The following is a 20,039-nucleotide window of genomic DNA, read 5'->3' on the forward strand; positions in this document are numbered from 1 at the left end:
CGCTTCGGCACCCGCACCCTCCGCCGCAAAGCCAGGCAAAATACTTCAGGAACCAGCCGCCAGCTTCAGAAACTGCTTTTAAGAACAATAAATATAAAGTGCGCACACAGGTGTATGTGAAGATAAGGACACAGGGGCGCGAAGTTTCGCCCGAGCTCTGCCGTCTGGAGAAAGACGCCGTAACCGACGGGAGCGCTCGCTTCGTCTTGTGGGCAGAAAGTTTAGGGAATTAACCTCGTTTTCCCGCTGAGTTTTGAAAAGACCGCAACGGTGGCCAAAAGAGACGTTCCTTTAACAAAAAAAACCACCAACGAGCAAACCAACCCGCGCCCACCAGCCCCTCTAATTGATGGCGGAGCCGGAGCTGTGGTGCGTCCTCTCAGCTCCAGCCGTTACACCGGGTAACGGCCGCCCGCAGGTGCCAGTCCCCCCCCCCGCCACCTCCTGACGGACACGCCCCGCGAGTCGGCGCATGCGCACGCCGCCTCCTCCTCTCTACAACTCCCTGAGCGCTCTGCGCGCCGCGGGAGCGGTTGCCTGGATACCGGTAACGCCGCCATGGAGGCGGCCCCAGGTACGGGGTGGTGGGGAGGGTCGGGGCCTGCATCGCCCCTCGGGGCAGGCTCCCGCGTGTCCCCGCGTCCCACGGACCTGTCGTCGTCCCCCCACCCGTCGGTAGCCACCCCGCTCCTCATGCACCCGCCGCTGCCCACTGCCGGGCTTCGTCTCCCCGGGTTCCCTCTCTGGCACCCTCCCCTCAGGGGCTCCCCCCCGCCCCGCTCTCCCTGAGGAGCTCTAGGTGTTCCTTGCCCGCCCCTTTGCCATCCCCCGCAAAACAGCCTGTCACGGGCGCTTCTGCCTGGCCGTGGCCTTTGGCTGGTGTCCAGGTGGAAGGTGGCCTTGGAAGAGCGCTGGGCCCGCACCTCTGTGCGAGGCCGGCGCCATCACCTTTGCATGCTGAAGTCTGTGTGGGACCAGTCTTCCTACACAGAGGCTTTTGGAAAAGAAAAGCCTTTATTCTCATGTAGGTGCTTAACTTCGGAAAGGTGAAACAGGAATGAATATTCTGCAGCTGAGACAGGCCATCCCGTACTTCATTTGAAATGTGGGACTTGCTGGTTTTGCTTTACGTGTGCGAGGCAGTTAGTTTTATTACCTGTTGCGTTTGTGGCACTGCTCTCATGTTAATTTTTATGATTTTCCTTTATACTGTAAGTTAATAAGTAACTGTGGTGATGTCACCTGTTTCTGCCTAATAAAAACCTGGTAACCTTTACCCACAAAGCAGACCTTCAGAGACTTGAAATGTTTGCTTACATGAGACAGAGCTAGGGCATCTGGATCATACAGAGGACTACTTTAGCTGTAAGGTTGGAAATTAGAGTTAGGTTTTATTTCTCCTAATTTTATAGGAAAATATTTTGAATATGTGCAATATAGCAATAGTGAGGTTCTAAGCAGGGGTCTCCTGTCCACTTCTTTTCTCTCTCTGGTGGGAGGGGGGAAAAGAGACAATGGGGCTAGGATAAAGGCGATGTGTCTAGATCCTGCTTTGTAGCTTTATCCTTGCTGTCTCTGTCTCTGACTAGTAAATATTTTATAAACTTAACCTTAACTGCTGTGAGAATGGATATCTTCTGTTATTCTCCTTTCTCTCAAGTCTTCTAGCTATTGTAAGAGAGATCTCAATATTTTCTAGTACAAAAAAATGTCTTCCTTCGGATTTTGGGTTGATTGCCTAAAACTGAATTTATTACTAATTTTGTAGTAATGCTGACTGATAATGATACACAGGCAGCATTGGGTAGCTATGCCTGATTTACACTTGGATATTTTTCTTTGTGTATATAAGCACTAAAAGACTTTACATTTTTTTGTATGAAAGTAAGTTTTGCAAAACTACTGCTTGCACATGTTGTGCTCAGCAGCTGCCGAGTAAATTGCTGTTGTACTCTGATGTGGTCTGATGGCTAAAAGGAATGCTGAGGGAGTTGTTCAATGGTGTGCTGTTTTTCATAAAGAAATGGAAGACTCTCAGAAAAAACTGCTAAGGGGACTGTATCTGAAGATGAATTAAACAAGCAGGGCTTGGCAGGTGGGAAGAAATGGGACATATCCAAAGCAGAGCTAGACTTGAAGAAGATGCCTCAGCCTGGAACAGACAATTAGTATGTAATTCCTCATGGCAGACACCCCTCATGACAGCCAAATGTTGCAGTCATTATTTTAGGCCAGTGTTACCCCCAGGCCAGAAAGATAGCAGAGTGTAGCCTGGAAGGCTCGTAGTACAGTGCTAAGAGGAGTCAGGATTGGAAGCAATAAAGCAAAAGAAAGTTCTGGGACAAACCATGAGTTCCTTCACATGGAATAAAGACAAGTAAAGGAATAACGCACAAGACAATCTTTTTTTTGCAAAGCCCACTAGTGGCCAAAGCTTTTCTACAAAAATTTGCACGTTTTAGAATGAACCAAAAAATGAAATCCTGAAGGAGTAGCACAGTGTAGGGATCACTTTTTAATCTCTTGTTTATTACTAGTACTAATAGCACTGCAGTTATGTTCTGCAGTAATAGTTCCCTATTTCTATATATCCTGAATTAGTAGACAAAATTGATTATCACTTTTCTGTAGATGTAAAAGCTGAGGTGAGATAGGTGATGTCTTTGAAGGACTGTCACACAGTTAATGGTGGGGCAGAGACAGGTTGAAATAATAACTGCTAGATATGTTCAGTTTCTAAAGTAAAACTGCAGACCGCATTTTGATCATTATTTAATTTGATCCATTTTATGCAGTTGAAGTGACAGTCATGGGATTTATGAAGGCAAGCACTGCATTTATGAAGCTTACACATTTAAACACCTTTTTTTCTGGAAAGAGGAAAAATGTAGGATGACAACATACAAAGCAAGTGGTGTCATCTCAGTGAATTTATTTATGTGTTACCAAATAAACACCCATTTGATTTAATATCCTGTATTTTGAATAAATGAGACAATTGCCTGAGATGAGAAATCTCTTAATGTCCAAATTCACTGACAATTTTTGAGAAGCTCCTATATACAAGGATTCTGCGTGGCAGCAGAATTGCAAAGAAGCATCATAGTTTTAAACTAACTGAAAAAATATACCCGAATGAACGTATTTCTCCATTCTGAGGTGTCATGGTTTAACCCCAGTGGGCAACTAGCTGGCATGCAGCTGCTTACTCACTCCCCCCACCCAGTGGGATGAGAGAGAGAATCAGGAAAACAAAAAAAAAAGTAGTAAAATTCATGGGTTGAGATAAAGACAGTTTAATAGGACAAAAAGGAAGAAAATTATAATAATAATAAAATGACAATAATAATAATGAAAGGATTGGAATATACAAAACAAGTGATGCACAATGCAATTTCTCAGCACTCGCCGACACATACCTAGTTAGTTCCTGAGCAGCGATCTGCGCCGCCCCGCCCTGGCCAACTGCTTCCAGTTTATACACTGGGCATGACATCATATGGTATGGAATATCCCTTTGGCCAATTTGGGTCAGCTGTCCTGGCTGTGTCCCCTCCCAACTTCTTGTGCCCCTCCAGCCTTCTTGCTGGCTGGGCATGAGAAGCTGAAAAATCCTTGACTTAGTCTAAACATTACTTGGCAAAAACTGAAAACATCAGTGTGTTATCAACATTCTTCTCATACTGAACCCAAAACATAGCACTGTACCAGCTACTAGAAAGAAAATTAACTCTATCCCAGCTGAAACCAGGACATGGGGTAAGCTGTGGCTTTTGAGAACATAGCTAAGAGAAAGACAATTTGAAAGAAAGTGGAGCTTAGCTGAAATTCACAACTTATAGCACTGGCCACTGAAACAAAGAAAACATGAATTTGCTCCTGAGTGAGTTCTTAGAAAGCTAAGTAATGGAACTGATGTGGATCTGTGTAGTGTTTCAGGTCTGTATCTTGAATTACTAGGACTAGGGGAAAAAACCCTAATACTTTCCTGGTCAGGCATAGTGTATAATTAGTGTTGGCAAAAATGTCTGGTTGCCAGCTTGGTTTTTCTCCCTACTTCACACCAGTTCTACTCGCCACTATCTCAGTTTTCAGTATCAAAAACCTTAATTCTAGCTTATTTAGGAAAACTGTCTTAAAAAAAAACAGGAAAAGAAAATCAGCAGAGAGAGATGCATACCTTTGTCACAGTGAACCTATGCAAAAGTTTTCTGGATCAGTCAACCCATGAAACCCACAATCTGCAACCAAAGTAGATGTGTCCCCTCCTTTGAGCCTCCTCAGAGTCTTTAAATTCAAAATTTGTTTTGGCACAGTGCTTGAACTCCATCACGGTAATATGCACAGTGAACATTGCAATAGCTTTCTTTAACTAGAACCCAGATATCAACGCAGGCAGAAATGTTCATACCCTCTTTCAGCCTAAAGCATTTTCCAGATAGGAATTAATTTATAATGAAAACTATGATAGTCTTAATTTTTAGAAGATAAATGATTGCTAATTAGTTACAATAATTTGAAATTTTATAGCACTTTTCTCTATGGATATCAAAACACTTTGCTAAGATGGGTAAGTATTATTATCTCATTTTTCACAAGAGATAACTGAGACAGCCAGAGGTGAAATGGCTGATACAAATTGTACACCATTACTGGGTTTGGAATTAGAATTCAGGTCTCTGAACACTCCACTATATGTTTATGCAACTAGTCTGTAACTATTTCTTCAACTTCAGTGATATCAGTTCTGTTACCCCATTAAAAACTCATGAATTTCTTTTAAATATATTGAGAAATATTGCAATTGTTTTCTTTTGATTTGTTTTCTGAACATAAAACCTTCTGTATGTCTATTTTCAAGTTTTCTCAGCATTCCTGAGGGGTAAAAGCTCATTTTAGTTCTTAAATGAAATTATGAGGAAAGTCAGACTCTGGCAGAGACTCAGAACCTTTGGATGAAGATCAAGTAGGGCAGGTTGACTATATAGTGACATGAATGACATATCGACAAAATTTCTTTTCCCTCACTGTCCTTCTGGTGGATGGCATTATGTTTGGACACTTAGCCTTTCCTGAAATACTTGAAAAGTCTGAAATGCCTTAAAAGATCTTTTCCCAAATAGATTCTGACCCAAAGCCAGAAATAGGAAATGCATTTTTAGGGACTTTTTCTTGGTATCAAAGTCAGGCTTACACAGAAAAAGAGATTCGTTTCATCTTGTCTATATTTGTTATTCTGAACATTTAGGTTTCTTTACATTCAACTTGTGAATTTTCTGGTTTCTGATAGTATTTTATAGCTGTAGTATTTGTACAAAATTGCTCCAATGTCCTTTTTAAGGTGTTTTTTTTTCCGAAATGGAGAGCATGTTCGAAATCAAAAGGCAGAACAAATTTAGAATAAGAGCAATGCTCTTGCTTTTTTGCTTCTTTCAGAGATGTTCATATAAATGATCAATGTGTTTGTTTTTACATGAAAAAATTTGGATCTTTCCCACTCCAGAGGACAATGGTAACTAATGAAATTGCAGCACTCTGAAAATGATAGTCTGAAAGCTGAAAAAATGCTGGGGGGGGGTGTGTCAAAGTTAAGCTGTTTATTTAATTTTTTTTTTTATTGTGTTAATTTTATTAATTCACTTTCCATGAATATAGAATATTTTGAAGAAAGTGCTTTTTTTCTTAAAGATTAATCTCTCCTGCTTGTCCATTCAAGATATTAGATGGTTTCAGAATGTCTGTCTCCTGCTATTTTTGTGAAGTCCACCAGAAAGCAGGAGGAATAGCCTTGTTGTCTCAAAAACTAATTTCCCCCCAGTATATTAAAGAGAAGCCCAAAACATGTAAATTTGTCTTCAGCTTCCCTTGTTACACGATATTTAGTCTTTCTATAGCAATGTACACATTGCTATAGCCCAGAGTCCTAAAACGTGAACCAATGAATTCACCCTACAAATTAGGACGTATGTTTGGGTTATCCATATTTGGAGTGTACAAGCAGAACACAAATATTATCTCTGGGAATCTCAAAGCATCTGAGAGGAAATGAAAATGGTCTAAATGGCAGATGAAGGCAAAAATACTAAAAGTTCCTTTTCACCACCACCAGGTAAAGAGGACATGTCATCTTTTCCCAAGGAACAGGAGGGAGCTGATGAGAAGCCAGCAGAAGGTGCACAGGCAGATCGCCCTGGTGTCCGTGAGTATTTCCCACTGTTATATAGCAATTTCAATACTGAACCTACAGTAGCTTCTGGCTTCTCCCACCACTCACCCTTTCCTTACTAGTACATGTTCATCTTCAGTTGCTGCTCTTGGTGTTGCCAAATTTCATTTTGACTGTGGTCAAAGATGACCCCTTCCAGTGAAGTTCTGGGCTGACCACTGTGTCTGCAGTACCCGCTGTCCCTGAGCCCACAGTCTCTCCCCTGGAAATTTTTGCTGCTTAGACCTGTCTCTGTAGCTAGTACTGCAATCCGTTAACTCCACCAGTTTCTTTCAGTCACGGACCTGTATTTCTCTTTTTAATGCCATTTTCATCTTGAAATGCGTGCCCAGTGTCTGTTTCAGGTTTTCTGCATGTCATCTAACACACTAGATCTAGGTAGCATGGATAACAAAATCTGCTAGTGAGTCTCCTGTGGAACTTTGGAAGGATTTTTGGTGCTTATATTGGCGCATTACTTTCAACGCTTGTTCGATCTTCCTATTATACCTTTTTCCTGTTATAGGATGTGTTTTTTTCCTTCCCCTAAGTTTTAAAATACAGTTTTTTGAAAGCAAACTTCCCTCTACAGTTAATGCTAAACAGCAGGAAGTCCACTGCTGGGCAGAAGGGATTTTTTTCTTACTACTACGGAACTATGTATTTATTTAACATGGCATATATGAGCAAAGTAGTCAAAGGAATTCATACTTAAGAGAGTAATCCCAATTGTCCTTTGCAGAAGAAAGCAAAACTAGCCTTCCAAAGGAATCACCAACTGCAGGAGAACGGGAGGAAGTAGAGCAAGTGGAATCAGACACTGAGAGCATTGGTGAGTACTGCTTTCCAATGAGGAGATGTTGGTATGACCTTAAAAATGCCAATACATTCTAGTTTTCATTTTTTCACTGTTATTGTTATGAACAGCATCTCGGACCAGTGCCATCAAGTTACAGTTATTGAGTTTCTCTGCTCCGTTTCAGTTGGCTTCCCTTGTGTACTTCATTTTGCTCTTTCCCATGGCTGGTCTCTGCCCCTTTTGGTTGTTTTTCATAGAACACCTAGGAGAGAAAAAAAATCAAGACAGGGGAAAAGCTTACAAAATAGGTAAGGGGGATTTGATCTGAGGTATCAAACTGAGAAGTACTTTTAACAAGTGGAAGTCAAGTTGACAGTATTCTGTGTTGCAGTCCAGTGAAGAACTACACTGAGTCACACATTAGCAGTATGCCTTTTTGAGGACAATGGTGTCTTATGGTGGTCTGTTGTATGTGTGTTTATTGTTTTGTATAATGATGTGCATTCAATAGCTACTGAAGAGAGACACTTAAAACTTTATTTGGTTTCTAAAGCTGAGACCTAAATACCAAGAAAAGGTGAACTGAACTACTTTCGTAGGTCTTGAGTTTTAAAATCAATGTTTTTAAAACTCTCTCAAAATCTTTCTTCTTTAAATTCTTCCATTTTCAATATTCACAGTAAAGTTTTTAAAAGCCTGAGGGAGTGCTTGTTACAGGCTGTTACTCTGTTGAAGGAGGCAAGTCATGTGTGAATGCTTCTGGAGCCTAAAATTTATGGTGAATATAAATTTCCTTTATGTTCCCACTTCTGAGATGCAGAAGGTGATTTGGAAGAGCAAGATAATAGTGAAGGACCCTTGGAGGCACATAAAAGGCCTGAGAAGGTAGAAAAGAAAATCTCAGAAACTTTCTTCTATAACTACGAAGATATATATTCATGTCCATTTGTCACTGAAGACTCTGGGATACCAATTAACCTTCTTTCTTTTAAGTATCCTTTCTGTTGAAGCTGTGCAAATTTAAAGCTAAGGATATTTAATATATGCTCTTAAAATTGTACTTGTCTAATTTGGAGTAGACTATGTGGCATTAGTGGGATACCTTTGGTTGAGACACAGATAAGAATCCTCACCCATTATGGTTCTGGATGAATTTAATCTTAAAAGTTGTCTTGACCTCATAAACATTTCTTATTCGGGATAATTCTTACTGTTATAAGTATTCTTGTAGAACTGGATCATGGCCAAGTTAATGTGACCAGGCAGAAGACTAGCATAAGAATATCCCCTGCAAAGCTCTCCCTTTCTGTGTAGTCACACTGGTGTTCCCCAAGAAGCTGAGGGGAGGGCAGGAGACAAGCAGCTGCATACCTCATACTTCCTCACAGAACTGCTAAGGGAGAAGTTGGGAAGAAACCAGGTTGATTTTTAGTCTGGTGCTCAGAAGAGCTAAACTGGTAGAATGAAGGAAGTGATGCCCATCAATTAAGAGCTCCAATAAGTCCTTTGCTAGGTATGGTCAAGTAGGATATATGTGACTTTCAGAAGTGCTGATGGTTTTCTCTGCAGACACAATCAAGTTGCTGTTGAAGACTGGATTTTCCTTTCTCTACATCTGCCTGTAAACATTTAAGTGAGCTTGAGCACTTCCTTGGTTTGATCTCTCGTCTGTAGAACAGTTCCTAGTAATCTGATGCATATCTCCTACATTTTGTTTAATAAAAGAACACAGATAGAATATGAATTCCTTGCAGCCCTAAAGGATCCAGCAGAGGCAAGAGGTGTGCCCTGTAGTGGAGATGAAAGGATGGAATATGAACTTTAGAAGGTCTTCACTTGTGCCTTCCCCTCAGTTATAGAGGCTTGGTATATTTTACCTTCACTGTATACTGAACAAAATTGTCTCCTACCATCAGGCTTTTAGTCACCAGATCAGTATTCCCATTTCAGTTTCGGTTTAAGTGTTTCTATCCACTTAATAAACTTTTCTAGAAAGCCAGTGTCAAATCTTTTCCTTATTGAACTGTTCTCAGATATTCTTTTGGATATGACTGCACCAGAAGTGTAAACCTGCTGCTGATGGATAGCCAAACACTGATGTATATAGCAGGCAACCAAGTGGTGCTCCTGGACCTGAAAACTAAATCTCAAAGTTATCTCCGGAGCAGCAGTGGTGGTGGAATTGGGTTTATCACAGTATGGCTTTTGTTTCGTGTTTTAGGGTGTCATTCACTTTCTAGAAGTGAAATGTTCACTTGGTTGCCTGATGGGAGATTTCTACAGCTTCACATGATATGCATGTATCATGTTGATTAGGGGGATGCATGGACCATGCAGCATGGGCTACTCAGCCTGTCAATGTAATTGGCTGAGGACAAATGTCTGCATACCGAAGTCCCAGGCTCAGGTACCTTAAAAGACTGACAGATGCCAGCTGGGATTAATTTTTAGAACTATTACATTCTTATTTTGGGTCATATCAACTTTTTTTTTTTTGAACACTCATCTCTCCTAGTCACAACTGATATTAGTATAGAGTTTTGCCTGCAGTTAAAATTTAGAAAATCAAGTTCCTAGATAATTGAAAAGAAAAAGTATCTGGTTTCACTCTAGTAAGCTCCTACCAAGAGCTTGGACTCACAAATGCTTCCTCTGGATTTGAAGCACCTTACCCTGTGAAGGGCTCTGCCATCTCTCGTTTGTATTCCACATGAGTAAGGCTTTCAGAATACCAGCCTCAGACTGGTTTGCTCCATTGTAAGCAGCTTTTTCTGGTGAATCATGGTACATCTTTATGTCTTCAGAACTATGTCATTCAGGACGGCTTTTCTGCAGCTGTCTGCTGAAGTAGATGGCTGCTGACAAAAATGCTGTTCATGGAAAGATCAGCTAGTGGGTTGAGTGAGGTAGGAATAGTAAAAGAATGCGTGATAAAGGAAATTATTTCACAGTTTGTCACGGTTCCGCATTATATATGCAATATACCATTTTGTGTGCATAGTAGCTTCATTCTGCTACTGGGCAATAGATTGGCAGTTGTTCAGAATAAATGCACAGAAAAATGCAACCTAGTATTTATGGCAATATCTTCTGACTAATGAGTAAATGGAATAACTCAATAACTATCAGGATAGAGGCAAAGGAGTCGTTACAGCATGTAACAGGATTTTTGCTTTTTTTCAAGGCACACCCTACTAAGCAGTACTTCGCAGTAGGAGAAAAAGGAAAGAAGCCAAACCTCATCATCTACGATTATCCTTCACTGAGGCCCTACAGAATACTGCGAGGTAGTGTAAAAAGTTCTATTTTCATTTTACACAAATGGGCCAGTGTTTATAGATCCCAGCAGATGGAGTAGTGGGTCACTTTAGAAGTTTAGAAGGAAATATAATCTTTTGGTCCTTCAAAGCAAAATAGAAAACAACAGTTCCAAGCTTTTTCATTATTGCATGGGAGGAAACCTTTATTTAGTAGAAATAGCCAACTGAGAGCTATTACCTAGTGAAAAAAATAATTGCAGTGAAAGTTGAGCTCCTTCTAAGTAGATTTTCCTATTGTTTCTTCCTCTTTTCCATGTGTGTGTGTATTGAGGCTTGTGTGTTTCTTCAGGTGGAACAGAGGAAGCCTATATTTTTGGTGATTTCAACGATGCTGGCACTTTGCTGGCCAGTGTTGGGAGCAGCCCTGACTACATGCTGACTATCTGGGACTGGAAACAAGAAAAGATTATGTTGAGGTCAAAAGCTTTTTCACAGGATGTTTACAAGGTTACATTTTCTGCTGATAATGAAGAGCAACTAACTACATCTGGAGCAGGACACATCAAGTAGGTTTACTGATTAGGATTAATACATATCACCTCAAAAGTCATAATATGTAGAAGATGACTAACAGGAATGTATCATTAGCAAACATGGTCCAATGAGGAATGCTATTTTACCTGGCCATTACAATTACAAAAATGAGAAAGTTCAAGTCCTTCAGCCAGTCAGCCAAGTCTTTTAACACCTTTGCTGTGCAAAAAGGATGATGCTTAATGTTGAATGTCGGTACCACTGGCTCCATTCTTGTAATTTCAATAAGCACCAGGGAGAATTAATAAAAAATATTTACATATACGTGTCTTCTAGCTGGTAACATAGCATATATGCCTCCTGTGCCTTCTGGGCTTTCTACTTTTGATTTCTTGAACTCATCTGCTGCCTGGGCAGCCATTAGAACTGGTTGCCAAGTCATGGATCAGAAACCCTCTGATACCACCAAAAGCCTGCAAGGAAGCCTTAAAAAAGATATGCTTCCATACACTTCCTTCTCTGGTAAGTTCATGGATCCTTTTGTAACAAAAAAATAAACCACAACTTTACGTTCTTTGGGACAGGGATTAGCTTTGTGTTCTGTATTTATCCAGTGTTCAATGTTACTATAGTAGAGACTTAAGATATGACTTGGATACTATTGTAATAGAAATGATACCTTTAAAATTATAACACATCTAAAGTTTCTTTGAATTTAACAGAGGAATTGGATCAAAGTCTCAGATTTGCTCTGTAGTTTGGTTGTGAGGTGGGTCTGAAATAGCAAATGGCTTATTTAGACCCAGAATGAATGTGGCTTAGAATACACTATTTATGGAAATCTGACAAAACAAAATCTTTTATAATCTTTCTTTTGAGCTAAAATACTATGAATAAACTCTGATATAGCTTTTATAACACGATAAACATGACCTTTCACCCAAATGTGGTCTCAAGGTCCAATTTCCAACACGTGTCTTAAATGTAATGTCTCCTGCACACACAGCAAACCATCCCTAATTGCAGTAGATTAATTTTTCTGTAATTTAAAGTTATGTTTTATACTGCTAAAAATATAATAATCAAATAGAAATAGCTATGAAGATCTAGGATAAAACCTTTCGCTCAGTGAGATTTTATAGTCAAGTTCAAGTCCATGTGGGTACTTGGATGAAATTCAGTGAAGACCTTAGCCCCTTGGATATACAATGTTGAGCATCATACACTGAAGACAGCAAGAGTAAAATAGGTATTCCTAACTACGTGTATTGGTTGTAGCTGGAAAGATGTAGCTATGCATTTTACACTTACTAATTTTAAATAGTAGTTTAGTCTTCATTCTGCCCATTCCAAATCCTTTTCCTAGCTTTTTCATAGGAGTAGTATAGGGAAATGTTTCTGTAATTACAAAGCTTTATCTCACTTTAAAAAGAAAACCCAGGGTCTCCTGTGAAAAAGAATAATAAATGAACAGCCCTTACCTCAGAGACATCCCTGGTAAGATTATTACAATGTCTTAGAGGGACTGAAGAGTGTGTTTAGGAAATCTTATATCAGAGAGGGATGTTTTTTCTGTACTCAGGTTCTGGAAGATGGCTCTCACATTCACGGGTCTCAAGTTACAAGGAGCTTTGGGCAGGTTTGGAAAAACAGCAGTGACCGACATTACAGGTTATGTGGAGCTGCCTGATGGGAAAGTAAGTAAGAAAAAGTTTAGTTGATTTTATGTTCTCTCTCAGGTTTTGATATAAAGTCTACTGAGTAAGTTGGAGAGTTACTATTTGCTTCAAAGTGATTTGAATTAGACCCTCAATGCACTGCTCTGACAAGCTAATATTGACATTAATTTGCCAAAAACCTGGCTTGCCCTGTAATAATTGAAAAGTACGGTTAGTATTGTAATTCCCAGACAAAAGATCTCTGTTGGCCTAGAGCTGAGGCTCCTCTAATGGGGTAAAGAAATAAAAAGACTGTTAGCCCTAATCTTTAACCATTTCAGTGCTTGTAAATTATGTCATGTTGCTAAAAAGTTGAATCTTCTCACCCTTTACACATTCTCTTGCAAATATCTGTACATTGCTATTGATCTAATGCTTTCATGGAAGGAAGCCACAAATGTTTACCAGATTCTTGCCAATATTTCTGCATGTGCAGGTGCTTATGTGCTTATCTTCATTTGCATTGAAGGTTATCTCGGGGACTGAGTGGGGCAACATGCTGCTTTGGGAAGGGGGCCTCATTAAAGTAGAGCTCTGTCGAGCTGGACACAAGCCCTGTCACAGTGGCCCTATAAGCCAGTTAGTTCTGGATGAAGGAGAACTTGTCACTGTTGGAAGAGATGGCTTCATTCGGGTGAGTTTTATTTCTGCTCTGCCTTTAGGTGTGCAAATTTGTGGTCAGCAGGTAAATGTTACATGTTTTCTTTACCAGGGCTTATTTATGGAGGCAATTTTGCAGTGCAGTTTCTTTCTGAGAATGAATTTTTAGAACAAACGGAATAAGATCACATCTCCACAGTGTGTGTATTTGAATTGGATAGTGTTCGTGCAATGTTCTCTGTTTAATAGTAGTAAATAAATCACCTTTTACTCTAGTGAATCAAAATAATTTTCACTGATTCTCTAACAGCTTTGTTCTTGCCTGCATTCTAACATTTTTTTTCATGTGTAGTTTTTGCTCATCTTTATAATCTTCAGGCCTATTAATACATTTGGTGTTATTTCAAAGGATAAAGTACAGCAATATTTGAAATTAATTTTCTGAGTATTTGAAAGCTCAGATTATTAATGTTAAAATGACATAGAAATTAACTAGAATCTCAGAGATACATATACTGAAATAGAGGAAAAATTAAAAAAAAAAGCATCCTGAAATTGACATATAATTCTATAAATTAAGATCAAAAAGCTTTCCTTATCCATACCACCAGGTTCTGATCTCACCTGTCAATTATCAAGGATTTTGCAATCTTGTTAGCCTGCTCTTTAGGGGAAGACATGATGTGTCTTCTGCTTATATGTGAAAGAACCCAGATAATCAACAGGAAGCTGACTGTTACAGGCAGTGGAGGGTTTCAAACACCCTGGAATTTTTGTTGCTGTTGTTGTTGTGTTTTATAAATTGATATTATCCCATGAGGAACATTCATTTAGTTATAAGGGTACCAACTGATTTGTCCTTATGCCACAGAGCAGAACATGGATGTGTTAGATTTCCCATTCTTTCTTCTGTTCTGCCTCAGTATGAGCAATGCTGAGAGCAGGCAAATACCATTTACAGTCTATAGTTCTGAGGCTGCCATGTATAGGTCTGCTAGTGTCAGGGCTGAATTTAATCTACTGTTGTTTCAGAATTGGACAGAGCTTTTACATATACTTTGCATTGCATCCAAATGTATCAGATAGTAGTTGCTCATTGTCACTGTTCTAAGTTACATTCAAAGCAGTGAGGCAGATATGACAGGTTTCATACTCTACCTGTAGTATCTATACTCCCCTGGTTTCTTATAATTTTGAATTTCCTTATTAATCGTACACCTTCTCTCCTCCCCTTATTTTTGTATGCTTCCAATGCCATGAAGGTGTGGAACTTTGAGACAATAGATGCTGCTTATTCTGTGGATGACACAGGGTTACTGGAGGTGGAGCCTATGAATGAGCTTCACGTTGGCAGGAATGTCAGTCTGAGTTTCATGTCAAAAGTTCATGACTGTGGACAGCCCATTTGGTACGCTCAGGTAAGATACACTCAAGTATATACATCTTTCTGGAGAAACACAGAATGAGGGAGATGATGTTAAGTAACAGCAGGACTCCATTACAAATTAGTACATTTCTTTTTGGTAGAGTTCAATCTTCTTCTGGATATATACATAATCTTATTTTATATATATATATATAAAATAACATCTTCTTTCAAACACTGGAACAGGCTTCCTAGAGAGGTGGTTTATGTCCCAAGCCTGTCATTGTTTAAGAGGCGTTTGGACAATGCCCTTAATAACACGCTTTAACTTTCGCTGAGCCCTGAATTGGTCAGGCAGTTGGACTAGATGATCATTGTAGATCCCTTCCAACTGAACTATGCTGTGCTGTGCTATGCTATGCTATATTTTTAGTGTATAAGTAACATGTGAGACTCTGGCTTTCAGAGCCAGAACTGCATAAGAATAGGAGAATGTCAAAAGGTATTGTCCCAGTTCTGTTATCCTGGACTGATGGATAGGACTGACAGGGCCAACATCACCGCATTGTTATTTCAGTTTCACAATGATAATCATTAAGGAATTTTTAAGGACTCACCATGGGCAGTTTTATTTCAAATTGAGTTTGAAAATATTCAAGTTACGTGTTTTGTTCTTTCTTCTTCAGGATAACAATGGAGCAATCTGGAAGCTGGATTTGACTTTTTCAAATATGGCAAGTTTGTTTTGTTTTTCTTTCTTCTGATTTCTTCAGTTCCTTTGCAATAACTTCCTTAAACTGTGCTGGATGCATCTGCAATGAAGCTTGTGTTTTATGAAGCTGCACGGTTGAAATTTTTAACATTGAAACAGATATTTTTTTCTTAAAAATTTATTTTCTTAATGTTATTGATTATAATGATTGTGCAGGATTATAAAAAAATAATTTGATTTTTCATTCCTGAAATTTTGGCTGCCATATTCAAGTTACCTTAAAGGACTTTTAAACTCATAAACAGGTAATAAAAGGTGCATAGATGCAGGAAATGAGTTCAAGGAGTATTGATATATCCAATCTTGATAGGTGTTTGAAACAAGCCTTACTTTTATCTCTAAATGAAAAAAAGATCTGGGAAAAACAAGAAGAAGATGAAATGCACTTCGCATGTTTTATCCTACTGGTTACTACTGTTACTGCTGGAGATGTTTTTGATGGAGAAATAGATGACACAGTTAAAATACGGGCATTTAATTTTTGCTCCCGAACATATTAAAGGAATTGTTCCCATTTACTTTGAGTGGAATAAAGTTCTGTGGCAACAGGTAAAATTATGTTCCAAGAATTTTGTGGTAAATAAAAGATGTACAAACATACTATAAAAACTAATGTAAAAAATGTATAGCAAAACATAGAATTCCTTGGATGATGAAATGATTTCTCAGGCAGCATAAGCCCTAGGCTTGAGAGCATTTTCTTTGCCTTCAGAGCAACAGCTCTATGTTAAAAATACTAATTCCAAGCCTGAAACCACTTAATGAAAGGCATTCCCCTTTATGTTCATGTAGAAAATGATGTATTTTAAAATTAACTTAAAGTTCCTACAGTAATTTTGCTCATGATCATCTTATGAACATTTAAATTACACACACAAAAAAAAAAAAGGAATTGCATATAGGTACTTCATGGATGCCAAATTTTGTTCATACAAACAGCACCTGTTTAGATTTTTCAGGTTCACTGTAGGTATAGCTGGTAATCTGGTAATACCTTGTAAGTGCAGCTCCAGAATGTAGCAGAATTTCTGTTCTTCTGTTTTGCGCTGCAGACCCGTGATCCAGAGTGCCTGTATACCTTCCACTCTGGAAGGATTGAGGCCATGAGTGTCTCTCCTGTTACATACCTTATGGCCACCACTGCTCTTGACCGTAAGTACGTTATTCCTTCCCTCTCATGCCACTGTAACTGTTTTTGAAGAGCAATGATTATTGGTTTGGAACTATTCTGTTTTGAACTGAAGTTGTGTATTTGCTCTTGAAAAGTCACTTCACAGGCAATTGTTATTCCTCGGATCAGTTCTTTAACAATTAAGACAAATCACTAATGTTTTGAAATAATGCATTAAGACTGCTTCATCTTAAAAGCCTGGGATTTTAACGAGAGAAGTTTTTAATGGGAAACTTTGTAAATTCTGTTCGTTCTGAAGGAATGGCTGAAAAGATGAGACATTTGGTTTGAATAACAGCACTTGTATTCAAGGCTCTGGATCGATAAGTGTTGGGATTTTTGTTTTGTCTCTAGCATTGTCTAAGTCATTATAAATATTAATATTTGTGGCTCTCTTAGAAGATGCAATAGCTATCATGCTATCAACAACAGCTAACATGTAATTACAGACATATTTATTTAACTTATATAAATATTGCAATTTAGGCCTCTCACAGTTAGCTTTATCATGCTTTGAAAGAAGAACCACTGACCAGAACATTAACAATGTCATTTACACTTCTCAGAAAATGCTACAAGGTCTTTAACTCAACTCTTGTCAGCAGTATCTTGTCATTTGTCTGTGTTGTACAATGTACATGCTCTTCTAGCCTGAAGACAAACTCCTACCAGTTGAGCAAATGACACTTAGGATACATGCCAGCTGGAATGGAATTTTATGCAGACCAATATGTGTGTCTATGAATCTGTTAGTTTCACCTCTGGTGAAACTGGCTTTTCTTTGGACAGTCTCCCATTTTCATCTATTTAAATATTTTCCTCCCTAGGCAATCCCAAGTAGTAGCGTATCGTCTTTTCCTATGTTGTCAGTACAGATTTTTCCCTACAGTATGCCATGGATCTGTGATTACTTGAAAATTACACATAGTGGTCAGCATGGGAGTTCTTATTGTAACCCTCAGCCCTGAGAACTCTTGGGAGTGTGTAAGTTAAAGGGTGAAGAAAGCTAATGTTTTGTTCATGAGCACCATGCTAGCTGTGGTACTCTGTAGTAACCACCAGTCATGTCTTTCCAGGCTGGCATTGGATACTCAAAGAGAAAAATTAATAACATTCTATCCAGCTTTTAAGTCAAATAAATAGACATTTCTCCGTAAATCTTAAAAAGTAAGTGTTGTTGCAAGAAATAAATTCTTACTGTCTCCTTTCCATACAGGGTCAGTGCGTATCTATGATTTCATCAGCAACAGTCAACTGAGTGAAATTAAGTTTAAACAAGGAGGAACAGCACTGATGTGGGCACCTCGTGTTGTGAGTTTTTGCTGATGTGTTAACAAAAATTCATATGGGGCCTATGAGCCTGCCAGCATCAATAAAGTTGCTCACCACACAAGACCTTAATGAAGTCACTGTTAGGCCATGGTGGAATTTACTGTAGTAGTATGTATATAAAAGTTTGTGGAGTAGTATGTATGTATATAGTATGTGTAGAGTTTGACTTTACTGTGGATTATCAGGTATCGTACTTTGTGTCTTTCTGAGATTTTAAAATCAGATCTCAGTGTGCAGTCCTAGGAAGTAGTCTTAGTTTATAGACTAACAGTTTCTATTTAACCCACATGGAGTAATTGTCAATTAACATGAGTTCATTAACACATTTTGAAATGACAGCCCAGACAATCCACAAACATTTGGAGATAAATCATAAAAAAATGTTGCCAGAACTGATCATTTGTGTAGTGTGGAGTCTATCACTTTTAGACATATTTGCTAATTTTAATTAAAATAGTGTCTAGTTATGTCCTTGAGGAAATATAGCAAGCCTGGTGACTTAATTATAAGCAAATTTATGGAGGAAAGTGCTTACTTGAATTTCCAAGGTGAGGGTAACCCTGGGACAGTGCTCTTAACACTGTAATTCTGGCCATGCAGACTTTCAGGGATGCTGGTAGGTGATACCTATACATTCAAGAGGTAAGCTGACTGCCACAATAAATTGTACAGCATTACAAAACTGACTCAGTTCAGTTTTACAAAAGTTGGTACTAAACACAGTCTGAAAAATCAAGGGTACTTAGTTTATCTAGCTACATTTAAAATCCTATTAGATACTTCCACATAGCTTAAGGTGCTCAAATGTGTTTGAAAATATATACTATTAAACTAAGAAAATTTCATCCAACATACTTTGAAGCATCTGTATACCACAATATCCTCATAGGCAAGGTAGCAACATACAGGTTAGATAAGTGAACAGTGACATGGATTTAAAACTGCCTAAACAGCTGGGCTCCAGGGAGTAGTGATCAGCAGCACAAAGTCCAGTTAGAAGCAAGCCTCCAGCAGTGTACCCTAGGGGTCATTATGGGTGCCAATATTCTTCGTTAATTACCTGGACACTGGAGCAGAGTGCACCCTCAGCAAGTTCACAGATTATACAAAACTGAGATGAGAGTGGCTGGTACTCTAGAGGGTTGTGCTGGGATATGGACAGGCTGGAGAATTGGGCTGAGAAGAATCTCATGAAATTTGACAAGGGAAAATGCATAGTCCTGCATCTGGGTAGGAAGAACCCCAGGCACCAGTACAGGCTGGGGGCCTACCAGCTGGAAAGCAGTTCTGCAGAGAAGGATCTTGGGATCCTGGGGACACCAAGCTGACCACAAGCCAGCAATGCCAGAGGTCCAACAGCATCCTGAGCTGCATTAGGAAGGGGCATTACCAGCTGGTTAATGGAGGTGATCCCTCCTCTTTACTCAGCACTGGGGAGGCCACATCTGGAGTGCTGGCTCCCTAGTAGAGGAAAGATATGGAATTAATGGAGTCAATCACAGAGCCATAAATTTGAGGTCCATGAGTGACTCCTCTTGCTCATTTACTGAGCAATGCTATTGTACACCTGCTTACTACAGAGGGGCTTTTTAAGGTAAGACATTATGGGCTGATTTTCCCAGATAACAGGAAGACAGTTACCCCCAGCTCCCTTCTGAACAATAAACTTTTTCATACCTAAGATCATACTTTTGCCAATTGGTCACAGAGCTTATCCATTCACTCTCATCTCTTCACACAGAAGTTCTCCTTCTGGTGTGCATTAATAATGATCTGTGCCATGTCTGGAGATGGCTCAGCTTGTACATCACTTCAAGACACTACCATGTATGACTAATATCAGCTAAATATGCAAGTCCAGCTAGATCCAGCTAAAACACCAGCCTGTTGCTGCTAACTCTTCTCTCTCACAATGCAAGCCTGTTAGCAATTGGCTTACCTACAGGGCCTATGGACTCCACAGCCTCCTCTTTCCACCTCGAGTAGCTGTCCCTGTTGACAACTGTACTTTACATGGAGTCAACCAGACCCAAGTCTGTGCCCTCACCTCTTCAAAAATCATACCCACATTTGATGCCCAATATTATATTCAGGATAGTATAATTATTCCTTTTTTGAGTTTTAACTCTTGTCCTTAAGAAGCTATTGATATATTTGTATATCAGTATGAATTACCTCTTCCTCAGATGTTACAACCACATCCTCATTAACATTTCCAGTCTCAATGGCATGTTATCAGTAAAAAAACCCAAAACAATCCAAACAAAAAAATAATTCCCAGT

At 39.2% G+C, this 20,039-nt stretch overlaps 1 protein-coding gene across 1 annotated transcript in view; it reads left to right on the plus strand.

Moving 5' to 3' along the window:
* The first annotated feature begins 536 nt into the window (after positions 1-536).
* The window catches only part of CFAP44 (cilia and flagella associated protein 44), a 47,060-nt gene continuing 27,557 nt past the window's right edge, over positions 537-20,039 (plus strand). The window contains exons 1-13 of the mRNA XM_049824840.1: positions 537-574; positions 6,110-6,199; positions 6,948-7,037; positions 7,825-7,996; positions 9,038-9,200; positions 10,189-10,291; positions 10,614-10,830; positions 12,381-12,495; positions 12,986-13,150; positions 14,379-14,534; positions 15,169-15,216; positions 16,307-16,406; positions 17,642-17,736. Of these exons, the coding sequence (XP_049680797.1) occupies positions 559-574; positions 6,110-6,199; positions 6,948-7,037; positions 7,825-7,996; positions 9,038-9,200; positions 10,189-10,291; positions 10,614-10,830; positions 12,381-12,495; positions 12,986-13,150; positions 14,379-14,534; positions 15,169-15,216; positions 16,307-16,406; positions 17,642-17,736 (1,530 nt within the window). The 5' untranslated portion in view covers positions 537-558. The remainder of the gene's footprint in view (positions 575-6,109; positions 6,200-6,947; positions 7,038-7,824; positions 7,997-9,037; positions 9,201-10,188; positions 10,292-10,613; positions 10,831-12,380; positions 12,496-12,985; positions 13,151-14,378; positions 14,535-15,168; positions 15,217-16,306; positions 16,407-17,641; positions 17,737-20,039) is intronic.

The sequence above is a fragment of the Accipiter gentilis genome, chromosome 21, assembly GCF_929443795.1.
Source record: "Accipiter gentilis chromosome 21, bAccGen1.1, whole genome shotgun sequence".
Lineage (NCBI taxonomy): Eukaryota > Metazoa > Chordata > Aves > Accipitriformes > Accipitridae > Astur > Astur gentilis.